This window comes from Ovis aries, chromosome 9 (assembly GCF_016772045.2).
Source record: "Ovis aries strain OAR_USU_Benz2616 breed Rambouillet chromosome 9, ARS-UI_Ramb_v3.0, whole genome shotgun sequence".
Lineage (NCBI taxonomy): Eukaryota > Metazoa > Chordata > Mammalia > Artiodactyla > Bovidae > Ovis > Ovis aries.
This window is the reverse complement of record NC_056062.1, coordinates 29,009,087-29,034,791: the sequence shown is the minus strand read 5'-3', so window position 1 is coordinate 29,034,791 and position 25,705 is coordinate 29,009,087. Positions and strand designations below refer to the sequence as shown.

At 45.0% G+C, this 25,705-nt stretch overlaps 1 protein-coding gene across 4 annotated transcripts in view; it reads left to right on the top strand.

The window, feature by feature from the left end:
• The window catches only part of FER1L6 (fer-1 like family member 6), a 173,180-nt gene that overhangs the window by 33,266 nt on the left and 114,209 nt on the right, over positions 1-25,705 (top strand). For 2 of the 4 annotated variants that reach the window (XM_042254149.2, XM_060393668.1), the window contains exons 2-10: positions 2,712-2,750; positions 7,499-7,581; positions 12,200-12,320; positions 15,743-15,797; positions 16,264-16,395; positions 20,701-20,763; positions 22,612-22,690; positions 24,280-24,436; positions 25,010-25,196. In XM_042254149.2, the coding sequence (XP_042110083.1) occupies positions 2,712-2,750; positions 7,499-7,581; positions 12,200-12,320; positions 15,743-15,797; positions 16,264-16,395; positions 20,701-20,763; positions 22,612-22,690; positions 24,280-24,436; positions 25,010-25,196 (916 nt within the window). The remainder of the gene's footprint in view (positions 1-2,711; positions 2,751-7,498; positions 7,582-12,199; positions 12,321-15,742; positions 15,798-16,263; positions 16,396-20,700; positions 20,764-22,611; positions 22,691-24,279; positions 24,437-25,009; positions 25,197-25,705) is intronic. The other 2 variants (XM_027972915.3, XM_042254150.2) reach the window with 1 other exon arrangement.

The window sequence follows — 25,705 nt, the reverse complement described above, 5'->3', positions numbered from 1 at the left end:
GTGGAAGCTTGAAGACTGATTTATGCTGGGACATAGGGAGAGAGAGATGCTTGTTCTAAATAAGTCTATTTGGGACTTAGATATAGATCCTTTTATCTTTAGGAGAACAGAGATCAAGGCTCTGATTAATCAGCATATAAAGAGGATGAAATAAAAATGAACATTTTCTTAGGGATCCAGGAAAGAGAAAGTTTGGGGCCAGGGGAGTCCAGCAGCCCTAAGTATACTGAGTCAATGACATGACCTGCCAAATTTGTTTCTCTATTTTCCTTGCTCTCCAGCCAACCCGGTCATACACTGATCTTAGCTAGAGAAGTGGAGGAACAGGAGAGGATGGAGGCTAGCGGCCATGGGTTAAAAAGGTTCCTCCAGCCCTTGGAAGACAGCCTCAGTAGTGGGCGCTCTTGTTGTACTGCAGGGTGGGTGAGAGGCATGCAAGGAAAAAGTCTCCATTTTCCTGGAACAGACCTACAACAGCACCTCCTACCCCTTTGCCCTTGAGTTTTTGGCAAGGGTTTCTGAAGGACTGTCAGAGACTGGCTTAACCTGGGATGGTTCTACCCAATGTGACTCCAGATTATTCCAGAGTCACCCTTGGCTCAGAGAAACCACAGGAGGGAGGATTCATTAGCATCCTTGGAGGGGCATTTCCTAGACTCTGGCAGGTGAAATAGCAAGGTTTTTGGTGACAATATGCTGAGCTGGTGATATCTGGATCTCATTGTGATGGCTGATGGGGCTGGAATATACAAAATGAGGGCCTACCAGAGAAACATCCATTTACCTCAACAAGGTGGGAGATTCCATATTACAGTAGGCAAAAATGGAGTGTTTCCCACCAGACTGGGAATCAGTTCTCCATCTACTCAGGCTTCCCAGGTGGCGCTAGTGGTAAAGAACCTGCCTTCCAATGCAGGAGACCTGAGACACGGAGTTCGATCCATGGCTCAGGCAGATCCCCTGAAAGAGGGCGTGGCAACCCATTCCAGAATTCTTGCCTGGAGAATCCCAGGGACAAAGGAGCCTGGTGGGCTAGAGTCCATGGGGTTGCAAAGAGTTTGACATGACTGAAGCATCTTAGCAGGCACGAACACACTGCATCTACTCAGTTCATTGCCTGGGACACCTCAGACCTAATAGAGGACTGACCCTTCTCTCTTAAACTGAAGGACTCAATTCCATCAAGACTGAGCTGATCCCGTGCAGAATTAGAGAAGATGATCAATTCTATGGGCTAATTGTTGGGGTGAAGTTTGAGTGGAAGAGGAGTTGAGGTTGGACAATGAAATTCACCCAGCCTACCCAAATAAATTTACTAAGTACCCAGAATTTCCTAAATGGTATTGTTCTTGCTGGTTAAAAAATTACCTTTGAACTTCCTTAAAAAAGACAAACCTTGTCTCTGAGAACACAGCTCATCGGCATTGATAACTTAGTCATAGGAGTTTGAAACCCTGCTGCACTTCAGAATCACCTGGGGAACTTAAAAGAATACTGTGCCTTGGCCCCACTCTGACCAATGAAATCAGGCTTTCTGGGATGGGATCTGACCACAGTGTGTGAAAGAGTTTTAGAAGGCTCTTCAACAAGAACCTGATGTACCACTGAAATTGATCATCATTGCTCTGAACAAATAGGATATGATCAGGAGAATAGCAATGGGCAGATCATAGAGAGAGGGGAAGAAAAGTTTCAGTCTCGACAAGGCAGGATGTCATGTGAATTTATATTTTCACAGTCTTCTGTCAAAACCCACATTATAGCTATTTCTGTGTTTGCTGGCTTGCCTTTAATAAATCTATGCCAGTCTTAGAAGTAAGATGAGTATACAGAGAGCATGTACCCAAGAAGGTATTTCCAACAGGCAGCTAGAAACTTACTCAAGGCTCTATGATAACCTCAAAATGGCGATGAAGCTTGATTTTGTTTTGTTTTTTAAGATCGACCTGATTACCTGCAAATCCATTCTTTGATAAAGGAAATTTGTCAAACATTAATATATTAAATGTAGTATATTTTTCAAATCTATATATATTTGAAAACATTTTCAATGGTTGTCATATATAGAAACTCACAAATCAAAAAATAATTTTTTCTACACTGGATGTTATGATTGTGTTTGGAGGGTGAGGTGCAGAGGACCTGAGTCCTCTTAGATGGGAAGAAGAGTGAGAAGGGCCTGGACTGGTCACACCCATTGATGCAATTAACTTAGTGTTTGGCCTCGGCCTGAGCTGCTTCTATTCTGCACTGAAGGTAGAAAAGATAATTCTAGAAGAGGGATCTGGTGACGAGTGGAAAACCACATAGAGACCATGGTTGTGAGCCATTTCCTAATCCCGGCTCCCCTGAGCTGTGGACATGACTGTAAAGTAGTTATCTGTAGAACTTTTAACAGTGCAGCATGAGGGCTCGAGGAGGTCACACACACAGCACCCCCATGAGAAAAGCAAAGTGAATTTTATTGCCACTTCCTGCAGAAGAGGAGCCTGGAGCTCAAAGTCCCATGGCCGGCCCCAGAGACATAGTCAGAAAGAGACATAGATGAGACCTGAACCCCAGTTGCCTGGCTCCTCTTTCTGTGCACTGCGCTGGCTGCCTCCCTGCCTGCGTGAGCCCTGGGGTCCACGTGGAGAGACACCACCTTGAACAGATGAGCAGAAGAGTGTTACACACACACACTGTTTAATGCTCTCTTTGTTTGGACACAGATATCGGAGTCATGGTAGCTTTCACCCTGAGGAGACCAGGTGGGTACAGACATTTCTGTGCATCTCTTGACTTATCTTTGGGTGGCCCTTGGGGGAGATTCAATAGACCCTAAGCCAGAGACTCGCATCCTTTTTTAGAAGTGTACGTGGTGGGGTTCCCGTGATGGAAACCTTGGCACACTGGAGGTGGGTGGGTGATGGCAGCTGCCTTGAAGACTTACCAGGCAATTCTTCCTGAGTTACTGGCTGATCCCAATATATTGACTGGAAACCACTGGCATCCTTTTTTTTAAAATTTAATTTTATTTGTGTTATAAATATATCTCTTAAATTGAAGTATACTTGCTTTACAATGTTGTATCAGTTTCTGCTCTACTACAACATGCGTCAACTATATGCATACATATATCCCCTTCCTCTTGAGTCTCCCTCCCTGAATCCCACCCCTCGAGGCCCCTGACAACCTCTTGTTTGTAAAAATGGGTAATAATAGCATCTGTCTCATGCACGGTATATTTTGGGGATCCAAAGAGCTATGTGTATAACCTGGTATTTCATGGAACATGGTGAGTGTCAAAGTATGTTTAAAAAATTTTTAACTCAGGGGAATATTGTAGCATGTTTTCTTGTCATCAAGAAGATAATAATAATCTATAGCACATTTGGGGCTTCCCTGATAGCTCAGTTGGTAAAGAATCCGCCTGCAATACAGGAGACCCTGGTTCGATTCCTGGGTCGGGAAGATCCACTGGAGAAGGGATAGGTTACGCAATTCCTTATTTCTGGGCTTCCCTTAGTGCTGGTAAAGAATCCGCCTGCAATGCTGGAGACCTGGGTACAATCCCTGGATTGGGAACATCCCTTGGAAAAGGGAAAGGCTACCCGCTCCAGTATTCTGGCCTAGAGAATTCCATGGACTCTATAGTTCATGGGGTCACAAAGAGTTGGACATGATTGAGCAACTCTCACTTCATTTCATAGCACATTTTGCTTTGTCTAAGCATTGTGTCCTTTTTAAACATCACCCTGTGGTTAGATAAGAAATATTGTGTTATATGTGAATGAAACAAGCTCATCTGAGTTAAGCATCCAGCCCCAGATTCTGGAGCTAACAGGTGGGGTCAAGCTGGGGCCTGAGCTGGGTTCTGTGTCTCCAGTTTACCCTCTGCTGCCTGATCTGCCAATGACTTGATCTTTCTAGTTTGGCAAGCTGTGTCCTCTCTCTACTGTGGATGTCATGTGGCTGAGGAGGAGAAATCAACTTTCATCAAGAAGCCTTTTCACACCGGGCATCATGCTGGAGTATCCTTGAGGACTGACTCAGGGTTCCCGGCAAACAACCTTGTGTGTTTGTGAAACAAACATCAGCCCCCCTCCAGAAAGCAGAGTGGGTTGTCAATTCCTTGGGCATTACTAGAAGCGTTCTGACTTCCTCTGCAGGGGTTCTGAGCTGTGATCTTCTCAAAACTGATTCTTCCCCCAAATCAATTAAAAATCTCTGAGGGTGGTTCCGGATGTTGGCATATTTCAAACCTCCTAGGTGTGTCTAATAGACAACAGAGTTAAGAGCTTTTGGTTTTAAGGGGTAGGGGTGCCTGTCTCAGGCAGATTCTTTACCACTGAGCCACCAGGAAAGCCCTAAATTGGATATGATAATTAAATGAGCTGCATGGATTTTTCAGTTTTCTAATGCAGCTAAAAGGTGTTCAGGGAATTCTCTGGTATCCAGTGGTTAGGACTCATGACTCTCACTTCCAAGAGTCTGCATTCAATCCCTGGTCAAGCAAATAAAATCCAGCCAGCTGCGTGGTGCAGCCAAAAAACAAAGTGTGTGTGTGTGTGGGGGGGTTGGGGGGTGTTTATACTATACTGTAGTGTGCAAAAGCATTATGTCTTAAAGAGTGCATGTACCTTAATTAAAAAATACTTTATTGCTAAAAATAATTTATTGCTGAAAAAAGATGCTGAGCATTCAGTGAGTGGTAATCTTTTTTTCTGGTGGAGAGTCTTGTCTCAGTGTTAATGGCTGCTGACTGCTCTGTCAGGTTGGCGGTTGCTCAAGGTTGGGGAGACTGTGGCAATGTATTTAAAATAAGACAACAGTGAATTCTACCACATGGATTGCCTATTCTAAGAGGTGGGACACCTCTCCCTCCTCCCATTCCCACGATAGCAGCCTAAAGTGTGCCCCAATGCCTCAGTCCCCAGCTGCCCTGTGGGAGAGTTCAGAATGCTGAGGCCATCCGTGATGAACACTTCTGCTCCCTAAAGGTGTATTCAGTCTCCCTCTGGTAGGCCCTCTTATTTATTGGTAGCAACTTCCTGTTACCGAATGGAAATAGCTCAGTCTGCTCAAGTCATCTGAGAGCTCGCTGGCCAGGTTCCCAGGAACATTGCTTCTGCCTCCATGAAATGATCACAGGCAGTGAGCCCTTGGGGACCACAGTGGCAATTCAGGGTTTGGAAAGCGCTGGCCATGGTACCTCTGCTGGGTAACTCTCCTTTGAAAACAGGAAAGGTGAAACTATTATTGGAAGTTTTCTCCTAGAGTTTCAGGAAAGAGAGATTTCCCTGGTGTAGCTAAGATTCCTGGGAGATGTAAAAGGGTGTCCTTATCACAGCTGATGGCAAATCAAAGTGGGAAAAATACTACCTTGAAAAAGGGTACATTTCAATACTCTTTATATCCTGGACACTGTCCTAGGTATTTTGCTTACTTACTCCTTTTTATTCTTAGAACAATCCTGTGAAGAATGTACCTTGTTATTTATCTCCATTGTATCCTGGGGGAAACTGGCTCCAAGAATTGCCGTGACTTGTCCAATCCACCCATGTCTGGGTGGTTCTGGAGCCTGCTGTTTCCATTTTACTGTATTTCAGGGTCTCGAAGGCTCACCGCCCCCTCACCCCAACCAGGTCCCTTAGGCCAGTCCCCTTCCCCCACTGACTTTCGATGTTTGTCCTCCCTACAGCATCCTTCACTAGTGGCTCTCAGGTATCTGCTTGCACACACCCAGGAACAGGGAACTCACTCCCACCCAATGCAGTTCATTCACTGTTCAGACAGCGCCAACAAGGAAGGCTCCTTAATTCCTCATCTGGATCAAAGCAGGATGAAAAAGAATAAATAAGCACATAAGTGAATGGAGGGGACATCTGTCTCCTAGTTGCTTCTTCTCATTGGTCCTAACTCTATCATTTCAAATAATGAGAATAACTAACATTTACTGAGCAACTAGTATGTTCCAGGTACTGGGCTAAATGCTTTACGTCTGTTATCTCATTTACACATGAGGACCCAGGAGTATAGAGAGGTTAAGTGACCTGTTCAAGGAGGCAGAGATGGGTTTAGAACCCACGGAGTCTGGCTGTGGAGGCCCTAAACTTGGCTACTGCAGTTCACCCCCTCATGAGTCCTAAATATGTCAGCGAAAGGGAAAGCTTCCTCGGTTCCTTCACTGTCCTTGTATTGCTCCAGGACTGCAAGATGCTCCTTGAAAGGGTGTGAGCTTTGCTGCTCTCTCCTCCCTTCTGTCCCTGCTCCTCTTCTTCCCCCCTCTATGGGCTGCCCCATCAGCCTGCCCGATGCAAGGCTAGGACTTTTTCTGACTTGCCACTCTTCCATGCAGCTCCAGAGAGGGGTTCTCTCAGGAGGCCAGCAGAGAGTCAGGATGTTCCTGATATCAGCTGTAGAGAGCAGACTGAGCCCTTTCCTGGGCTGAGAAAAGTGAAAGTGTTAGTCACTTAGTTGTGTCTGACTCTTTGTGACCCTGTGGACTGTAGTCTGTCAGACTCCTCTCTCCATGGAATTCTTAGGCAAGGATAATTGAGTGGGTAGCCATTCTCTTCTCCAGGGGATCTTCCTGACCCAGGGATTGAACCCGAGTCTCCCTCATTGCAGGAAGATTCTTTACTGGCTGAGCCACCAGAAAAGCCCTGAGTTGAGAAGGAGGCCCCCGAATGGATTCCTGCTCTTGGCTAATAATAATAATAATGATAGTGGCTGACATTCTGGGCATATACCATATGTCAGCTGAGCTGTGTACCTGTGGCGTGACCTCAATAAATCCCAGGGCTGCTTGCCCTTGGAAATGGTCTGAGAGCTTGGCTGTGGAAAGGGTGTTTTATTCTGCTTAGGGGAATCAGCAGGCTCAGGCTTCTCAGTTGTTACAGTCTGGGCTCTGACATCAAGCAGACCCAGCTCCAGGGGTAGCTCTGATACTTAGGGGCTGTGTGACCTTGGAAACATTATCTACTCTCTCTGAGCCTTAGTTGTTTATCTGTAAGATGGGTAGGCGAGGGTTGCTGTGTTGATTAAATGATATCATCTGTTCTGAGTGCCTGGCATAGGTGAGAAAAGAGAAATGGAGGTAAAAATAGCTAGTGCTATCTTTTAACTGTGGTTCTAGGTGGATCTCTTGATTTCTGTTCAGGTGGTATTTCATGGTTTCTGCAAAAGCAGACCTATCTGGAGAGTGTGATGGGTCATCCTGACACTTGTGGGTTTTATTTTTTTGGTTGTGCTGCACAGCTTGTTGGATCTTAGTTCCCCCAAGGATCTAAACTGGGCCCCAGCAGTGACAGTGCTGAGTCTTAACCACTGAACCACCAGAAATTCCCTTGACACTTGTCTTTTAATGCCCTTCCAGGATGGATGAGGAGGATGGTCAGCTTCCAGAAAAACTCAGAGTGTGTGTGTGTTTATTTTCTCTTAACGTGTCTGAATGAGCCAAAGTTACTATTACTGTATTTTTTAGTTTTTCTTCCTTTTTTTTTTTTTTTTCCAGAAAAGGGATGTTTGGGCTAAAGCTGAAGAAGAAGAAGAATAAAGCAGAGAAGGGGTTAATCCTAGCCAACAAAGGTGCCCAAGGTGAGGCTTTTGGGAGTTGGGGAGGGACCACTACCCTGGGGCCTGCGGGTCTCCAGAGTTGACCCCTACTTGCCTGAGAAGGCGGTTCACTCTCCGTGGGAGTGAGTGGGAACTGTGTTTGGGTCTTCAAACCCTGCCAACCCCAAGTGTGCACCCACAGCGATCCCCGTCAGTGCCGGGTCATCTGGTCGCTGAGCCAAGTGGGTGGGTGGACACCTGCTGGGCCATGAAAGGCACCCCCTCCTCCCCGCCCCACAAGGAGGCGGTGACAGAAGAGCTCAGGCTCTGGGCTCTGCTCTGATTTGCTCTGTGCCCCAGGATAAATCACTCAGCACCTCCAAGTCCCAGCTTCTCCCTTTGATAAGTGTTTGGAGTGTGGGCTCAGCTGACCGTGGGGGTCATGGGGAGAAGCAAGTGAGATGATGAAAATCAGTGGGAGGGCAGCAGCTGCTCTGGGGGAGGCTTTCCATCCATGGACTCATTTAACCCCTCCATCATCCTGCCAGAAAGTGCGGTCATCCCAGTTTCACAAATGAGGTCGCAGAGATGCAGTGAGAGGACTTGAAGTGTGGAAAAGACCAGCTGCAGGATTGCAGGGCTCAGTGGAAAAACCAAAACGCAAAGCCATTGTCAAGAACTTATGGATGGTGACTGCAGAGCATTAAGCCAAGGACAGTGAAATCCTTCTAATCACAGGGCTCAGCGGGCTGCACAGACCCTTGACGCCGGCCTTGAGGTGGGGGGTGGGCACAGAGCCAGGAAGCAACGGCATTGGGATGCAAATCCAGATTCTTGGATATTCTACACTTAGAATGGGCTACTTCCTTTTCCAAAAGCAGAAAATCCCAAGTTACAACGTGACCCATGGCGGTGGAGGCCAGGCCTCAAATCAGCGAGACGGTCAAGTGTATTGAATCAATGAGGATCAACTCCTTCCAGTGGACAGGTCTAGGGTGATGCCTGGAGACTTCTGCTGGGTGGCCCTGACAACAGCCAGTTCAAAGCCAGCTTTCTGGACTGTTTCTAAACCAAAATGGGTCTGCTTTATTTTCACCCTCCTTGTCTCCTTGGAGGGATCCACCATTTGCCTTCACTGCTGTCTCCTGTAGGTGCCTTATCTCTGCCTTCCCCAACCCTAACTCCACTCCTCACTCCCATGTAAAACCCAATCTTACTAAAGAAAAATATGGAAACTCATCATACTGAAGTGCTCATAATAATAATGATTAAGTCATCCTTGGATGGGACAGGAGAGGCATCGCATTTTAAGTGGAGACAAGGTTTAAAGCTCAAGAGAAGTACTTGCCTATTGGGTGAAATAGAAGGTATCAGGGAGTGGGTGGAAAAGACTCTAGGGTCCTTCCTGATGTCCTTGAAATTACACCCTAAGTAGGACCCTGCAGTAGTCCTGGAGGTACAAGGTTGAAAAACAAACAGTTCCTTTCTTCAAGGACCTTATGAAAAATAATATCTCTGACACATTGAATAAGCCCCTTCTGCTTTTGACTTGACATACATTATTCATGACTCTGAAATGTAGATTCTTTGGCCCCCATTTTAGAAGAGGTTCAGAGAGGGGAAGTGCTTGCTCAAGGTTACACAAGCAATAGATGGAGAAACTGGCTCCTGAGGCTGGGTTCATCTCACACCAGAGCTCAGGCTTTCCTCCCCCGCGGGTCAGCCTCCAGTGAGGAGCCCTCACTGACTGCGCAGCAGGGAAAGAATAAGCTGGTGGAGATTTAGGGCAGCTGACCACCGGTGTTTCAGAGGACCTGGCTCCCATGGCTCATTCTAATTCGAGTCTTCAGCCCACAAAGCAAACAGGGCAAAGAGGAATCAGGCCTCTCCTGGAAAGTAAATAGTTTCCATCCTGCTGGCCAGGGCCTGACCCTGCAGATTGACAAAACAGAGTCTATGGTACTGAACACAAGTTGGTCTTTCCTTCTTGGCATGACTGGGGAAGTTAGGGCTCCTTTGAGTGAAGTGTTTAAAGATTCTCAAAGTCTATGGCTCTTACATCTGTGTATTTTGAGACCTAATGGCTATGCCCTAATTTTGTAAAATACCAGTTACCTTGACCCATCCATCATTAGGGCTTCCAGGTGGCTCAGTGGTAAAGAACCTGCCTGGCAGTGGAGGAGACATAAGAGACGTGGATCCGATCCCTGGGTCAGAAGATCCCCTGGAGGAGGAAACGGCTGCCCTCTCCAGTATTCTTGCCTGCGAAAACCCATGGGCAGAGGAGCCTGGCAGGCTGCAATCCACGGGGTCTCAAAGAGCTGGGACACAACTGAGCTTGTAACATAAGCACATACCCATTAATTAGTTACCCAGTGAGTAGTTGTCGGGTACCTTCCACGATCATCATTCATTCAACAAATATCAATGGCATGTCTTCTAAGTGTCGGGTGTTGTGCCAGATTCTGGGTATACAGTGGTGACACTGGATAGTTTAGAGGGAGGACAGTCCTGTGGGGGACTCTTCCGTTTGTCCCTCCAGATCTATTCTCCACCCTTGTTCATCTGTTCTCTGTCCTAGGAGGCTGACCCCACTGGATGCACGACCCAGGTCGCTTCCCCAGTGGTGCACCCCAGCATGAGGTCTGGGGGAAGGAGGAGAGGGAGGTCAGGGCGTGTCCCCCAACTGGAGGATGGTCGTCCCCCCTTCTAGGGAAGCCCACGGGACCCGACCTCCTCTCTGGTCAGGTTCTAGTAACTATTCTCTCTCCCCATCTGGAGGGTCTCCAAGTGGTAGCAGCTTGGCTGCCGTGAGCTCCAGATAGCTCTACAACCCTTTGTGGTTTTTCTACACCCACACCTTTGTAAAAAGTCCTCAGAACATCCTGTCCTGGTTGGGCCATCTGTTACCCGTGGGGGCCCTGATGAGGAAACTGCATTACAAGGGAGAAAAGCGCTGGAAAGAAAACAGACCATGTGCTTAAGTGGAGTCTATTGAGGGATTTCCTTTAGTGTGGTTCGAGAGGGGCTTCCTGGGGGGGAAATATTTAAGTGACAACATCGAGGATGAGTGGGAGCCCACCAGGGCAGGGAGAGCAACTCAGGTGGAGCAGCCTGTGAAGAAAAACTCCAAGCAGGAGGCGGCTTGTTAGAAGGGATGGGAGTGAGTAACTAGAAAGCAAAGAGGGCGGGACCAGAGGAGCAGGTGGGCCAGGAGGAGATGGCAGTCAGGTAGGTAGGGAATTAGAGTCCTGTGTGGACTTCAGACATATTCTAAGTGCAGTTTTTCAAAAGAGGGGTTTTCCAAAGAGAAACATAATCTTTTTTTTTTTTTTAAAGAAGGTTACAGTGGATGCTGCTTGGTTACTTGATTGGAGAGGACACAGTATTTCAGTGAATGAATGGATGAGGGAGTGAATAAATGGATGAGGGAGTGAGTGAGTGAATGAATGTTGGCTATGGATGAAGCTTCAGCTGACTGCCTTCCCACCTCCAGGGCAGTCTCACCCTCCTGCATATAAACCCCCATAGAGAGGGGTCCATGCTTTGCTAATTTCTCCATCTTGCACATCTAACATAGCCCAGATTCTGGCATGTTAAGGTTCCTAAGAATGTTCGCTGGATACCTGACCCTGTAACAGTTGCTCCTCATTCCTGAGGCCCTGTGGTCCAGACAGGGAGCAATAAAGTTTATCATCACACTTCAAGTCGCACAGTTGGGTACTGGCATTACTCTAGGGTCTCTGCAGGCTGGACTTTTGTTTCCCGAGTGACAGAAGAGTCAGAGCAGGCAGTACGGGCTCAGTCATCCTTTCTCTCACTACTGGACACCTATGAGGTCCGTGTCCATGAGCTCCTGTGGCACCACAGGCTGCGTTATTCTGTCTTCTGATGGTTCACTAATTCAAATCAGAGAATCAATATATATCAAAGCTGGAAGGGGTTTAGAAGCTTACCAGTTTCCCATAGAGCCCAGGGTTCTATGAAATGGCTCCAGGGGTTGCTGAAGAGGGTGATGATGAGCCTGGGAGAAGGTCACTGCCCTGCATTCCACCCCATGGCACATAGAACAGCTCGGTGTCAACAGACTTGTGTTGTATATTGAGGTTCAGTATAAAATTACATTTATGAAAACGGACCGGGATCTGTTCTCTTTGGGGAACATTATTCAGGTTATGACACCTTGCTTCTCAAAACTAGCCCTCGAACAGCAGGAATGGCCTCACCAGGGACCTTGCTTTTAGAAATGCAGAGTCTTGGGCCCTACCCTGGACCTACTGAATCAGAATCTGCATTTTAACAGCTTCACAGGTGATTTTTATGCACATGACATTTTGCTAATGAGATGGAGAGGGAATAAATTAGTTGTCTAAAGTCTAAATGTGGCCAGGTTGTGACTTGAAAGCACATCTTTAAATTCATAAGCCATAACCCCACAACACCAGGCATACAAATCTACCCTTTGTTTTGGAAACAGAAGATGCATAACATGTGTCTGGCCTTTCTGCCAATAAAATGTTAAGGTCCATGAGGTCAAGGACTGTCTTCTGGTCTCCTTGTGTGTCTGTGGTGACTGGCATAGCCCTGGACACAGAGTCGAGGCTCAGATCACCACGGTGCGGCAGATTTAATAGACTTTTCCCTTTGTTTGCTTCTCTAGATGGTCAAGCTGAAGTGGAAACACCACAGGAGGGACCTTCTCACCAGGAAGGCCTGGGAGGAGATTTGATTTACGACAACACTTCCATCACTCCTGTCCCCTCATCTCCTCCAAAGAGAAGGTACAGTGTTGACACAGGCAATCAGCCTCCACCTACTGAGCACCTCCCTTGTGCCAGGTACCCTGCAGGCTCTGGGAGAGTAACACCAGCCCCTGTCTACAAGGAGCTGAAGGTCTGAGGCAGGAAGACAGCGTGCTGTGTCCCCGTCACTTTCTCTACGGCAGTGCTGGCGAGGGCCCCGGCTCTACCAGCTTCTAGTTTTAAATCTTCATGTCCCTCATTGTTCAGGAATGACAACAGCAGCAGGAGACAGAATCAGGAGCTGTCCCTCACCTGTTCTTTAAGCCATCGAGATGCTAGATGTCTTAGCTTTGTGTTTGTCCCAAATGAGAAAGTGGTTCTTTTACTACCCAGCAAAAAGTCAGAACAAACTGACTTTCTGCACCCAATCTGCTCTATCAGTTAGCTGTTGGTGTGTAACAAATAACCCCAAGGCTTAAGGTAAGAATTCGTTATTGCTCATGAGTCTACGGGTTAGTTGGTTAGTTTTTACTGGTTCCAGGTTGTCATAATTACATCACTCGTGTTCCTCTCATCATTAGGCAGCTCTGTTGATTTTAGTTTGAGGGTTGGTCCGTTGTTCACTGGCCTAGGATTTCTTTACCTGGAGCTATGGGGCTTTTCTCACTATAGTATTGCATCCTCTAGCAAGCTAGGCTTTTTTTTTTTTTTTCGCCACACAGTTTGTGGGATATTAATTCCCTGACCAGGTACTGAACCCACACCCCCTGCAGGGAAAGTGGGGAGTCCTAACCACTGGACCACCAGGGAATTCCCCCCAAACTTTTTCCAGTGGGGCTAATGCCAGAGTTTTGAAAGAAAGAATGGAAGTATACACAAGATCTCTTGAACCTAGGCTTGAAACTGGCAAAAGTCACTTCTGCTGCATTCTTTTGGCCAGTGCAAGTCACAAGTCCAGCCCATGTCACAGCAAGAGCAGACTACAATTTCCAGAGTAGACAGTCTGGATATGGGGAAGCCAAAAATTGGGGCTAGATACCCTTTGATTTGTGTCCATTTCTTATTTATGATAATTCCTCATGCCATCCTTTCCTTTTCCACTCAGGATTATTACTATCAGTAGAGCACATTAGTGCTTCCCTGGGTGGCAGGAAGATCCTGAGTTGTTATTACTGGGCTGTGACAGGATGCACAGTATATGTGTGTAAGGGTGGGGTAGGGGGGCAGAGAGAGATGGAAGTCAGAAAAGGTGATAGCTCAGAGATTGACTCTTAAAAGAAGGCATGAAATCTGTATGCTCATACTCACTGCAATATCTCCTTCCCCCCTACACTGCACCTTGACACCTACCCCCTTCAAACTCCAGAATCAGGGTTTCAATTATTTTTAATATCCTTTAATGGATCCTTTGACATTTATTTTACTAGGATAATAGTACTGCATTGGTGGAGAAAGGCGGGTGAAAGAGAAGAAGTAATAGCCTTTTCCTTTCTCCTTGGTCAGTGAATTTTCCATCAGTTAAAATTCTACCCATCCACCAGTGCTCAATTCAAACTTGACCTCTGTAGTGACATCTTTATTGCTTAGTTTGGCTCTCACGCATATTTCTCTTCTCTGAACTTCTGTTATGTTCTTTCCCTATGACACATTCTGTGCTTAACAGTTCTGTCTATATATTCTGGTCCTCTTTCCCTTGGATAGATCGCTAGCTCTGCAAAGATGATGGCTTCTTCATGCTTTCTCCCTGAGACTAGCACAGTTTTCACATAGTAAATGCTCGGTACAGGTTTGCCATTTTATTAAAGAACAGATACCCTTTGATATCTATCTTTTCCTACATGCAACATTTCTTTTAATCCATAGAGCAACCCTATGCAGTAGAAATTATTTCTATTTTTAGATGAAGAAATTAAGGTTAATGTCACAAAACTGGGGAAAACAAATATTCTAATTCAGATCAGTCTGACTCCAAAGCCTTGAGATTCTTAACTGGTTTATTCTCTACTAGAGTCAGTTACAATCAGCAGAAACAGAATGAAATCAGATGCAGTGTTGCTAGAAGGCAAGAGAATAAAATTCTATAGAAACTCGAGCTCTGTTTTTTTCCCCACCCATTGTGCTTCTGTGACAACAGGGATTCTTTATGTCTTTCTATTATTATCCAATCTCTAAATGCCCAGGCATTGCACATCTGTTTTCAATTACTTGTGACAGTCCAGACAAATGAAGTCCCCTGAAAGTGAAATCTCACTAAGATGGCTGGTTGCTCCTTGCAATTTTCTTTGTTTTGTATTTTTTTTACCAATTTTTTTCCCCCTAAAAGTAATCATGAAACCCAGAATTGCTGTATAGCCGAGAAATGGCAAAGTGGTCATCTGGATAGGACCAGACAGCAGATAAAGAAGATTCTTATTTAGACCCAGGTCTGCCACTGATTTGCTGGGGCATCTCAGGTTCTCGTTCTGTAAAATAAGAAATAAATGTTACTGATAATCATACTCACAGTAAGAGTTGACGTTTAATTTTGCCATATGCTAAGTTAAATCTTTATATATATTACATCTTTTAATTGTAGTAATCACTCCATGTATATGGGTTATTATTAGCTCCATTTTTTAAGATGGGAAAACTGAGACATAGAGAGGTTAAGTCACGTGTCCATTTACACTTATCTACTCCAGAAAGGGAGAGAGAATATCTGGTATAAATAAAAGCACTTAGAAATACCTGGGAAAATATTAGCGTGGCTTATGGATTTAAGGTAGGTTCTTTTATTTATTTATTTTTTTAGAGAATAGTAATTACATTTTTTTGAAGAGGCATTTATTACTTTTTTTGCAATATAATTGTTTTACAACTGTGTATTAGTTTCTGCTGTGCAATGAAGTGAGTCAGCCATGTGTTTGCGTATGTCCCCTCCCTCTGGGCCCCCACCCCCACCCCCACCCCCACCCCCACCCCCACCCCCACCCCCACCCCCAGGTCATCGCGAGCGCGGAGCTGAGCTCTCAGTGCCATGCGGCAGCTCCCGCTAGCTTTTGCGCACGCGGTAGCTGTGTCCACGCTACTCTCAGTTTGTCCCATCCTCACTACCCCATCCCTGTGAAAGGGAAGGTGAAGTCGCTCAGTCGTGTCTGACTCTTTGCGACGCTATGGACTGTAGCCCGCCAGGCTCCTCCATCCATGGGATTCTCCAGGCAAGAATACTGGAGTGGGTTGCCATTTCCTTCTCCAGGGGATCTTCCCAACCCAGGGATCGAACTCAGGTCTCCTGCCTTGCAGGCAAACTCTTTACCGTCTGAGCCACCAGGTAATTCTAAAGAAAGTGAAGTTGCTCAGTCAATCCGTCCATTCTCTATATCTGCATCTCTATTCCTGCCCTGGAAATAGATTCATTTTTCTAGATTCCACAGGTAGGTTTTTACTTAATGAAACATATGTGTTAAACTTTCTTTCAATAGATCAAAACTGTTGACTAAGATCCACGACGGGGAGGTCAGATCCCAAAATTACCAAGTAAGTGATGAGTCCTTCCTACCCAGCCTCCGCCAGCTCTCCTTATTTTTTTAAAAATAGTTTTATTTATTCATTCAGTGTTGGCTGTGCTAGGTCTTCGCTGCTGTACAGGCTGTTCTCTAGCTGCGGTGAGCGGGGGCTACTCTCCAGGCGAGGTACATGAGCCTTTCATTGCAGCGACTTCTGTTGCGGAGCACGGGCTCTAGGGTGTAAGGGCTTCAGTGCTTGCGTCCCACGGGCTTCAGTAGCGGTGGCTCCCAGGCTCTAGAGCAAGGCTCAGTAGTTGCCGTGCATGGGCTTAGTTGCTCCTCGGCAGGAATCTCCCCAGACCAGGGATCGAAGCTGTGTCTCCTGCATCGGCAGGCGGATTCTTTACCACCGAGTCACCAGGGAAGCCCTCCCCCAGCTCTTCCTGTGTGACTGAGCAGCCAGGCCCAGAGTGTGCGCGCGCTGCTTTGTGTTGTAGATTGCCATAACCATCACGGAGGCCCGCCAGCTGGTGGGTGAGAACATAGATCCGGTTGTGATCATCGAGGTCGGGGATGAGAAGAAGCAAAGCACAGTGAAGGAAGGAACCAACAGCCCATTTTACAACGAAGTAAGTCATGGGTCACCAGCTTCCTCTCCACCAACATGCTCTTCACCATATGGCAGCATTCTTCAGCCAAACAGAAAATCTGTGCTCCTCCTGACTGCTTCTCATCCCTCATCTAAGCCCAAGGCAAGCTCGCTGAGCCTCCTTACGAACAAAACTGGACAGTCGAGGCAACAAATTCCTCCTGATTTTAAATTCATTGGTGTTTTGAATAGACCCATTTTCTTGTTACTTAAAAAATATTAGAGTATAACTGACTTACAATATTATATTAGTCTTAGATGTACAACTTAGTAATGCAGTTTTTTTTTAATACATTATGAAATGATCACCGTGGTAAATCTGGTTACCATCTGCCACCACACAAAGTTATTATAAAACTCTTGACTCTATTTTCTGTGCTCTAATTTACATCTCCATGACTTATTTACTTTATAACTGGTAGTTCACACCTCTTGCTCCCTTTCGCTCATCCCCTCAACACCCCTCCCCTCTAGCAACCATCAGTTTGTTCTCTGTATCCATGAGTCTGTTTCTGTTCAGTTACATTAGCTCATTTGTTTTGTTTTTTTAGATTCCACATGTAAGTGAAATCATCTGGTATTTATCTTTCTCTGTCTGATTTATTTCACTCAGAATGTTACCCTCCAGGTCTGTCCATGCTGTCGCAAATGGCAGTATTTCACTGTTGTTTTTTTATGGTTGAGAAATATTCCATCGTGTATATATATCGCATCTTCTTTATCCATTCATCTGTTGATGGACAAAGTTTCTTCCATATCTTGGCTATTATAAATAGTACTGAACATAGGGAGGCACATATCCTTTTGAATTTGTGTTTGATTCAGATAAACACTCAGAAGTAGAATGGCTGGATCCTATGGTAGTTCTGTTTTTAATTTTTTGAGGAACCTTCATACTGTTTTCCATATTGGTTGTACCAATTTCTTATAAACTCATCTTCATCCATCGTAAGTTCTGAGTATGAAGGCAATGGCACCCCACTCCAGTACTCTTGCCTGGAAAATCCCATGGATGGGAGAGCCTGGTAGGCTGCAGTCCATGGGGTTGCAAAGAGTCAGACAAGACTGGAGCAACTTCACTTTCACTTTTCACTTTCATGCATTGGAGAAGGAAATGGCAACCCACTCCAGTGTTCTTGCCTGGAGAATCCCAGGGACAGGGGAACCTGGAGAATCCCAGGGACGGCGGAGCCTGGTGGGCTGCCGTCTATGGAGTCGCACAGAGTTTGACACGACTGAAGCGACTTAGCAGCAGCAGCAGTAAGAAGATAAACATTCAGTTGCAGAGCAGAAACACTGAAAATTTAATTATTAATTTTGACATAGTCATACTGATTTGGAAAGTAAAGCAGTGGTATTTTTCTAAGCAGCATAAAAATTGTAAAGGAAAACATCAAAGAGAGACATAGATCTTCTAAGTTTATACACACTAATTTCTCATTTCTAAATAAAAAGATTACACAGTTTTAAAAAGCTGTCAAAGATGCGAAAAATATAAAATGGTTTATGAGAAAATATATACAGTATATGTGTTTCCCCTGGTCTTTGATCTCTAAGTCCTCCTCCCTGGAGGCAGGCTTTCTCTCCAGGCATTTGTGTATCTTTCCAGAAATATTCCAGGTGTATATCTTTCCAGAAATATTCCAAGTGAACGAATATTGTAGACAAATGGTAGCATTCTACACACACTGTCCTGGACCTTGGCCTTTTCACAAAATGATGTATCCTAGAGATTATTCTGTATCAAGACATCTAGTTCAACCTTGCTTTCCCTTCCTTGCTGTAGAGTTTTCCATTGCATAGACTTATTATAATTTACTAAACCAGCCAGTCCCTCATTGATGGATATTAAAATTTTTTTTCAGCCTTTGGATACTACTTATAATGATATTTAAATGGCATAATTGGGGTGAAGAGTATAAGCATTTAAAATTTGATATCACCACATTGCCCTCCAATGATTTACATTCCAACTGTGTGCAAGAGTGCTTGTTCCTCCCAGACACTTCAACACCATGAATTGTTAAAAAGTGCAGTCAACTCTTAATTAATTTTTTAATGAGAGTGGAAATTGAAAAGGAAGTCAGGGGGAGTAAGCATAATAAAATCAACAGAAAATTCCCAAATCCCATTTGAGCTGTTGACTAACTCCTTTCCTCTTTATCACTCCTGCCTTAGGGCTTTTAACTATTAGTTAAAGTGGCAGTGTCTCCTGCCTGTTTTACTCCCCACCTCCAGAACATTTGAGCTGCTAACTCCTTTCCTCTTTATCATTCCTGCCTTAGCGCCTTTTACCATGAGTTAAAGTGGCAGTGTTCTTCCTGTTCTTCTCTCCACCTCCATAACATCTTTCCATGTGAATGCGATATGAAATAACATGTGTGGAAGTGCTTTAAAGCTGCAAAGCTCTACAGAGTCGTTAATGAGTGTTAGTGTTAGTGTTAGTCGCACAGTCATGCCTGACTGTTTGCGACCCCATGGACTGCAGCCCACCAGGCTCCTGGGTCCATGAGATTTTCCAGGCAAGGATACTGGAGTGGGTTGCCATTTCCTTCTCCAGGGGATCTTCCCAACCCAGGGATCGAACCCAGACCTCCTGCACTGCAGGCAGATTCTTTACCGACTGAGCTACATATGCAAACAAGTCTTGCATCTAAGTGACGACATTGCATTGGGCTAAACATAATCTTTGGGAAATCAAGGGGAAACATAAAAGTTGAATTAAAAATCTTTGTTACAGATTTGGACTCTAATTTTCGAGCCCTAAAGTTCATCAGATGTTGAAAGAATCAGTTAGTAGAGGCTGGGGAATCTTTCCCAGCTAGAAAAATGTGTGTGGCTTCAGAGGTCCAGGGACCCTATGTGAGACAATTGAGTCTGAAACATGTGAAACTCAGTGGAAGGCAATAAATGTTAGAACTAATTTACTGGTCCAAAGGAACCCACAGCATCTCATATACCAGAGAATGAAGAACTTCATGTAAATGAGTTTTGCAGAAAAGATTTTCTGAACACCAAAACTCTTCAAAAGTTTGAACATAAATGTGAAAAGTTTCCTGAAATGTTATACATAGCTTCCTGTCCTCTTAAACAGGAGACACTGAACGTAATATAACTTTAATATAGCTTTTGATTGATATTGCAGACTGCCATTTTGAAGGTTTCTTATTCTAGTATATGATGACGTCTTTGGTTTTTCTTCCATGTTTGGCTTTTCTGTTCTGCCTTTAAAAGCGAGCTGTTAGTAATCACTTCTCCCTTCCCCACTGCTGTCCTGTTCATCTCTAAGGTCTTTGTGTCATTCCCCCGTCTTGCAGCTCAAATACCAAACAATCCATGAAACAACTTCCTAGTTCTGAACCAGCTACCACCTTCTTTCCTTAAAACACACAGTCTGTAACAAAGCACTACTCCAGCTTTCTACACGAGGAACATCCTACCTCACTTTAGGAACCTGACAAAATTCCGATGGTGAAACATCTAGCACTTGAATTCCTTTTATGATAACTTTAGGAGAACTCAACTTTGGTCCCTGGTTCAGCAATAACTAGCTGTATGACTCCAGGCGTGTCTCTTAAATTTTTTCATCTTCAATCTTTATATGTAGAATATGGAGACTAGTCTATATATTTTCTTCAACTCTAAAATTCAATCACTTTTTTCAAATTAGAAATCTTCCTTCCCCGTAATTTCTTTTTATTATTTTCCTGGTCAGTCTTGGGAGTTTCACAAGGATGTTTGAAGCTGAAAAATCCCAAGAAAATGAAATTTTAATCAAGTTTACTCTAAATTAAAACCACAATGAGATATATTTTCAGTCATCATTATATATAAGCAATAAAAATGAATATATAAGAAAACAGACAATTCAAGGGTTAGCAAGGGAATGGAGAAATGGCTATTTTCATATGCTGCCAATGGGAATGTAAAATGCTTTAGCTCCTTTGGGAAAAAAATTTTGCTAGCTACTAAAAATTTACATGCACACAAGCTATGATCCAATAATTCCAATTCTCATGTCCATTTTAGAGGAAAGCTTACATATAGGTTGTGAAAAGATATAATTGGTGGGTTTTTTTTCCTATTTGAACAAAAAAGAAAACAAATTAAACAAGTTTCAGTGAAAACAAATGAAACAAATTAAATAAGTCAATTAATTGATGATAGAGTTATGCCATTGGGAACCTTGCAGCAATTCATTAGAACAATGCAGAACTAGAAGTATTGAAGAATAGAGTTCTTACATGAAAGTTCTTACATGCAGAATGAACTTTATGTTTTACAGTACTTTGTCTTCGACTTCATTGGGCCCCAATTACATCTTTTTGACAAGATCATCAAAATCTCAGTAAGTATATCATTGGTGGTGATGGAGGTGGAAGAGATTCTAGGCTTTGGGAAGTCTTGAAGACTTCCTTGCTTATCTTCTTCACCCATTCAATCTATATTATATTATATTATACATAAGTTCTGCATGAAGATTTAGGTAATAATGGAATCTTGCTTGGGGGTACTTGAAGAATGTGACTCTTGAAGAGTGAGAAGTCACGAGGTGCCAAACAGTCTTCACATGTGAATTTCAGGCATGCTGACAGGTGGTGAGAAGATATTTCAGGACCTGGGACATTGCCCAGATGTTGTCTCATTGCATCACTCAGACAACCACCTGTTTGTGGGATCAGCTTTATTGCAGGCTCTGAGGGGACTGTCTAGAGTTCAGAGGAACAGTTAATAGCTAGGTTTTATGCAGCATCATAGAGAAGGATCATGACTCTCTGTGGGGCAAGTGGATTTTTAGCAGAGGATCAAAGCTGGTATTGCCTATCTCTGTTTCTCTAACTTGGAAGAAGAAGGTAGAAAACTGTCCTTGAATCAAGGATCTCATAGAATTTTATGGTTAGAAGGAAGCTCAGAGGCCATGTAGTCCAACTTCCAGCCAGTACAGAAACCCTTCTCCACCGCTTCCATGACATATGACAAAGGGGTTCTTGGGCACTACTTGATTGATTATATCCAGTGATGGGAAGGTCACTACTTCTAGAGAGGCCCATCCCATTGCTGGAGAGTTCTGTTATAAAAATTATCCTTACAGTAAGCTGAAATCTCTCTTCCTGCAGCTTGAGAACTGCAAAGGGATCCTATACCTGCTTTTAGATGGCAGTATTTTCAAGAGTGGAAGACACCTGAGTTACTACTGCCCTTCATCCACACCCTCAGTTTTCTCTTTTCTGGGCTAAAGTTTAAACTAGTCCTGATTCTTCAGGAGTTTTATGGCTTCTGGACCCAGGCCCAGCTCTGCCAGCTTCCTGTAGAACTTTTTTATCTTAATTGCATTTAGAATGGAAAATGTTCCGCTGTAAACAGCCAGCAGTCTACTGACTTATCAGACAAAATATTGAGGATGACAGCCTCTTTTGTGCTGCCTACTGTGCATGTCCAAAACTTCTCAAGACAGTAGAGGTGGGAAAGTTGTGAGCAAAGCATTGCGGGATTTTAGGAGAGAAAGGGAACATGTTCAGTTGTGAAGGATCGGGGAGGGCTGCTTGAAGGAGGCAGTGTTTGCTCTAGGCATTTAAAGATGGGTAGAATTGGGACTTCCCTGGTGGCCCAGTGGTTAAGAATCTACCTTGCAATACAGGGGACATAGGTTCAAAACCTGGTCAGGGAACTAAGATCCCATATGCTGTGGAGCTACTAAGTCTGAGTGCTGCAATTACTGAGCCTAGGTGCCACAACTAGAGAGCCCATGTGCTACAACGGAAGATCCCTCATGGTACAAGAAAGATCCTGCATGCCACAGCTAAGACCCCATGACAAAGCCAAAAAAAAAGAAAACTGGGTAGAGTTTCTAAACGCAGAGATAGGTTTGAATATTGGGCTACTCTTGAGTTCATTTTGGCTACAAACAAATGAAAAATAAACACCTTTTAGGTGGTGAGATTTGATGGGTGTCCCTCAAAGGACAGTTAGCTAAAATCCTGCTAGAGGGTGAGGTACAGCTGTGATTCTTTGGCCACGCTTACAGCCATCCCTGAGGTTCCATAACCAAATGTCAGTGTGCCCCAGATAAGAGTGAAGGCCAGACAAGGTTCAAGGCCTAGAATCCTCTTTGATGGATTTGTCATGAGCCCTTTACACAGATTTAGCCTCAAAGAAATATCTAATGTTGCCAGACTCACTGCTCCATCTCTCCCAGGTCTTTCACCACAAGCTGATAGGAAGTGTACTGATCGGCTCTTTCAAAGTGGACCTGGGGACCGTGTACAACCAACCTGGTGAGAAAGTATTGCCTCCCAGTCTCTCTTGCTCTTCTTCTCTTCTGACACCTAGGAGTCAATTCATTTATCCCTTTATCCACTTAACCTTTCATTCAATACATTGAGCATCAGATAAGCAAAGTGGTGTAACTGTGTATAACTCTTGGATCTCTTCTTCCAAGTTTTCAATCTAATGATAAAGCTGTCTTATATGTCCATATGCTGTGTGCTTAGTCGCTCAGTCGTGTCCGACTCTTTGCAACCCCATAGACTGTCGCCTGCCAGGCTCCTCTGTCTGTGGAGATTCTCCAGGCAAGAATACTGGAGTGGGTTGCCATGCCCTCCTCCAGGGGATCTTCCCAACCCAGGGATACTTCTGAGCAGTTTTTAAAAGTATTTTCCCAAAGTCTGTCCAATTTATTGCTGTGAGACGCGGGAAGGAAGTGTGGAAGTTAAGAATGTGGACGCTGGGGCCAGGTTTGCCTGGCTTCAAATTCTGCTCTGCTCTTTCTTAGCTGTGCAACCTTGGGTTAATAACTTGACTTCTCTGTGCTACAGTTTCTTTATTTGTAAAAACTGGGATATGATAGCACCTCCTCCATAGAGTCGTTGGAAGATTAAGTAGATATACATGTAAGTGAATATACACAGAAGCATATATGTATAAGCACTTCATGGGACCCAGCACAAAACAATGACTATGATAAGTCACACATGGGGTTGCAATAATTATTACTATTATCCCTGATTTTTCAGAGGTGCTAAGCAGATTGTCCAAGGTCAGAGTTAATCAGTAACAAACCAACAGCTAACATAGATCTTATAATCAAAGGTTCTTTCTCTTCAGCAGTGATTCCAACTCACATGACCCCAGGGGGCCAGGCAGTGGGCCTCACTGAGTGCAGTGGACTGATTTAAGGCAGTGGGAAATGAGGGAGGCTGGGGGAAGTGGAGGCTGGGGGCACGTAATGCGTATGGAAGGAATAGCATCTACTCAGCTCCTTTCCTACCTGCCACCGTGTGGCAATGTGGACTATGTATTGCCGGATCTAACAGGTTTGTTTTTTTTTTTTCTTTAAGATAAGCTTAAAGTCTAGATTTTTGTGAGAGCTTTTGAAGTTTGGGCTCACTGTGTAGGCCAAGCAAAAAGATCCATGAGTGGCATTTGCTGCCTGTGAAATTATGTGTGGCTTCTCTCTTGGCTACACCGTGCAGCATATGGGATCCTGGTTTCCCAACCAGTGGTCCCTGCAGTGGAAGCACAGAGTCTTAACCACTGGACCCCCAGGGAAGTCCCTCAGGCATGGCTTCTACACTGCATTCATGTCCTTCTCTCCGGTCAAAGCTAGACTCTAGTCCAGGCATTTTCCACTTGGTTAAAGGCTTCCCAAATCCCTGTGGCAGGTTGGGGATAAAGACAGAGAGGTGGTTGGGGAGAGAGGAGAGGAGGGGCAGGAGGAGAGATGGGCAGCATGAGACGTGGAATCAGCTGTGATGAGCGAGCCCCTCCTGGGGAGCGGAGGTGGGGAGGTTTGTGTTGGAAGGAAGTGGGTGGAGCATCTGGGTGCACCCGTGCAGGGTATCTGAGCTGTCGGGATGTCTTGCAGGTCATCAGTTCTGTGACAAGTGGGCCCTGCTCACGGATCCTGGCGACATCAGGACTGGCACGAAGGGGTACCTGAAGTGTGACATCAGCGTGACTGGAAAAGGAGATGTCTTAAAGCCCAACCCCAAAAGCTCCGATGCCGAGGAGCAAATAGAAAAGTGAGACAGGCCCGCGGAGGACCACGCAAGAGAAATGACGTGTCCCCATTTCCGTGTCTTTCCCCTCTCCCTTTCCTCACGGGTTCCTGAGGGCTGCCAAGTTAAAGAGGCTGTCCCCCCGAGACTCTGCTCTGTCAGGGGCGCCATGAGGTGTCCTACCAAAGGCACCACTATGCTTTGGGAGGGCAGCTTCTAGAACAAGAACAGCCTGTCTTCCTATATTAACCCACAATAGATAAGCTATTCCCAAGCTTATCCTATGGATCTGAATTGAGCTGATTTTCTTTGAAGGGAGAATAATTTCAGCCACTGACTTATGAAATGGAAAGATTTAATGCACCTCTTTTAAGTGTGTATTCTGCAATTCTGGGACCTGAATGGGTTTACTGCGCTCATTCTCTTCATACCCTGCACTGTCATTCACACCAGGAAGAAAACTCATTTTAGCGATGCATCCTGATCTTTTCTCCTGTATCAGGTTGCTCCTTTCTTGCCTCCAAATTGCCTCTACCTTTTCTTTCTATTTTTTCAAGTGAAACAGCTGTTTTATGTTTCATTTTTGTCCCCCGCAAGGAACCTCTTGATCCCTCAAGGGTTTCCGTCAGAGAGGCCCTGGGCCAGGTTCTACGTGAGACTCTACAAAGCTGAAGGGCTGCCCAAGGTGAACTCCAGCATCATGGCGAATGTCACCAAAGCATTTGTGGGTGACAGTAAGGACCTCGTGGATCCCTTTGTGGAGGTCTCCTTTGCTGGGCAGACGGTGAGTGTCCGTTGTCCCTATCCTGGCAGACCTGGGGCCGGAATTCTGCTCTTTACCCCAGGACATTGCTGGGTAAAGAACATTACATTAAAATTGAAGTTAAGACATGCCTGGGGAGAGAAAGCTTGTCGCCAAAAGGCCTTGCATGTAGCGGGAAAGTAGAGGAGAGTCATCTACTTCCTCTCACCTTCACCTTCTTGGAAGGTTCATGGAGAAAAACTGGCGGGGGGAACCACCATTCAGGACCCAGGCAGGCAGGCCTCCTTCCTCACCTCTGTCTACTTCTCCGAGCTATTAGCTGTTCCCCAGTCTCAGAGAATTACCACCTCCCTTTCAATCTGCTCCACAATCTACCCAGCTTGTCCTTATCGTATGTAAGCCTGGACATCCTCGTGTCCAGCTGTTCCCTGCTCAAGAGCCACTGGAAGTGTCAGGGCCTGGGCACATGGTCAGAGCTTAATCCTGATTAGTTGGACTCAGAAGCTTCAGCTAACACATGTGTCTCTACC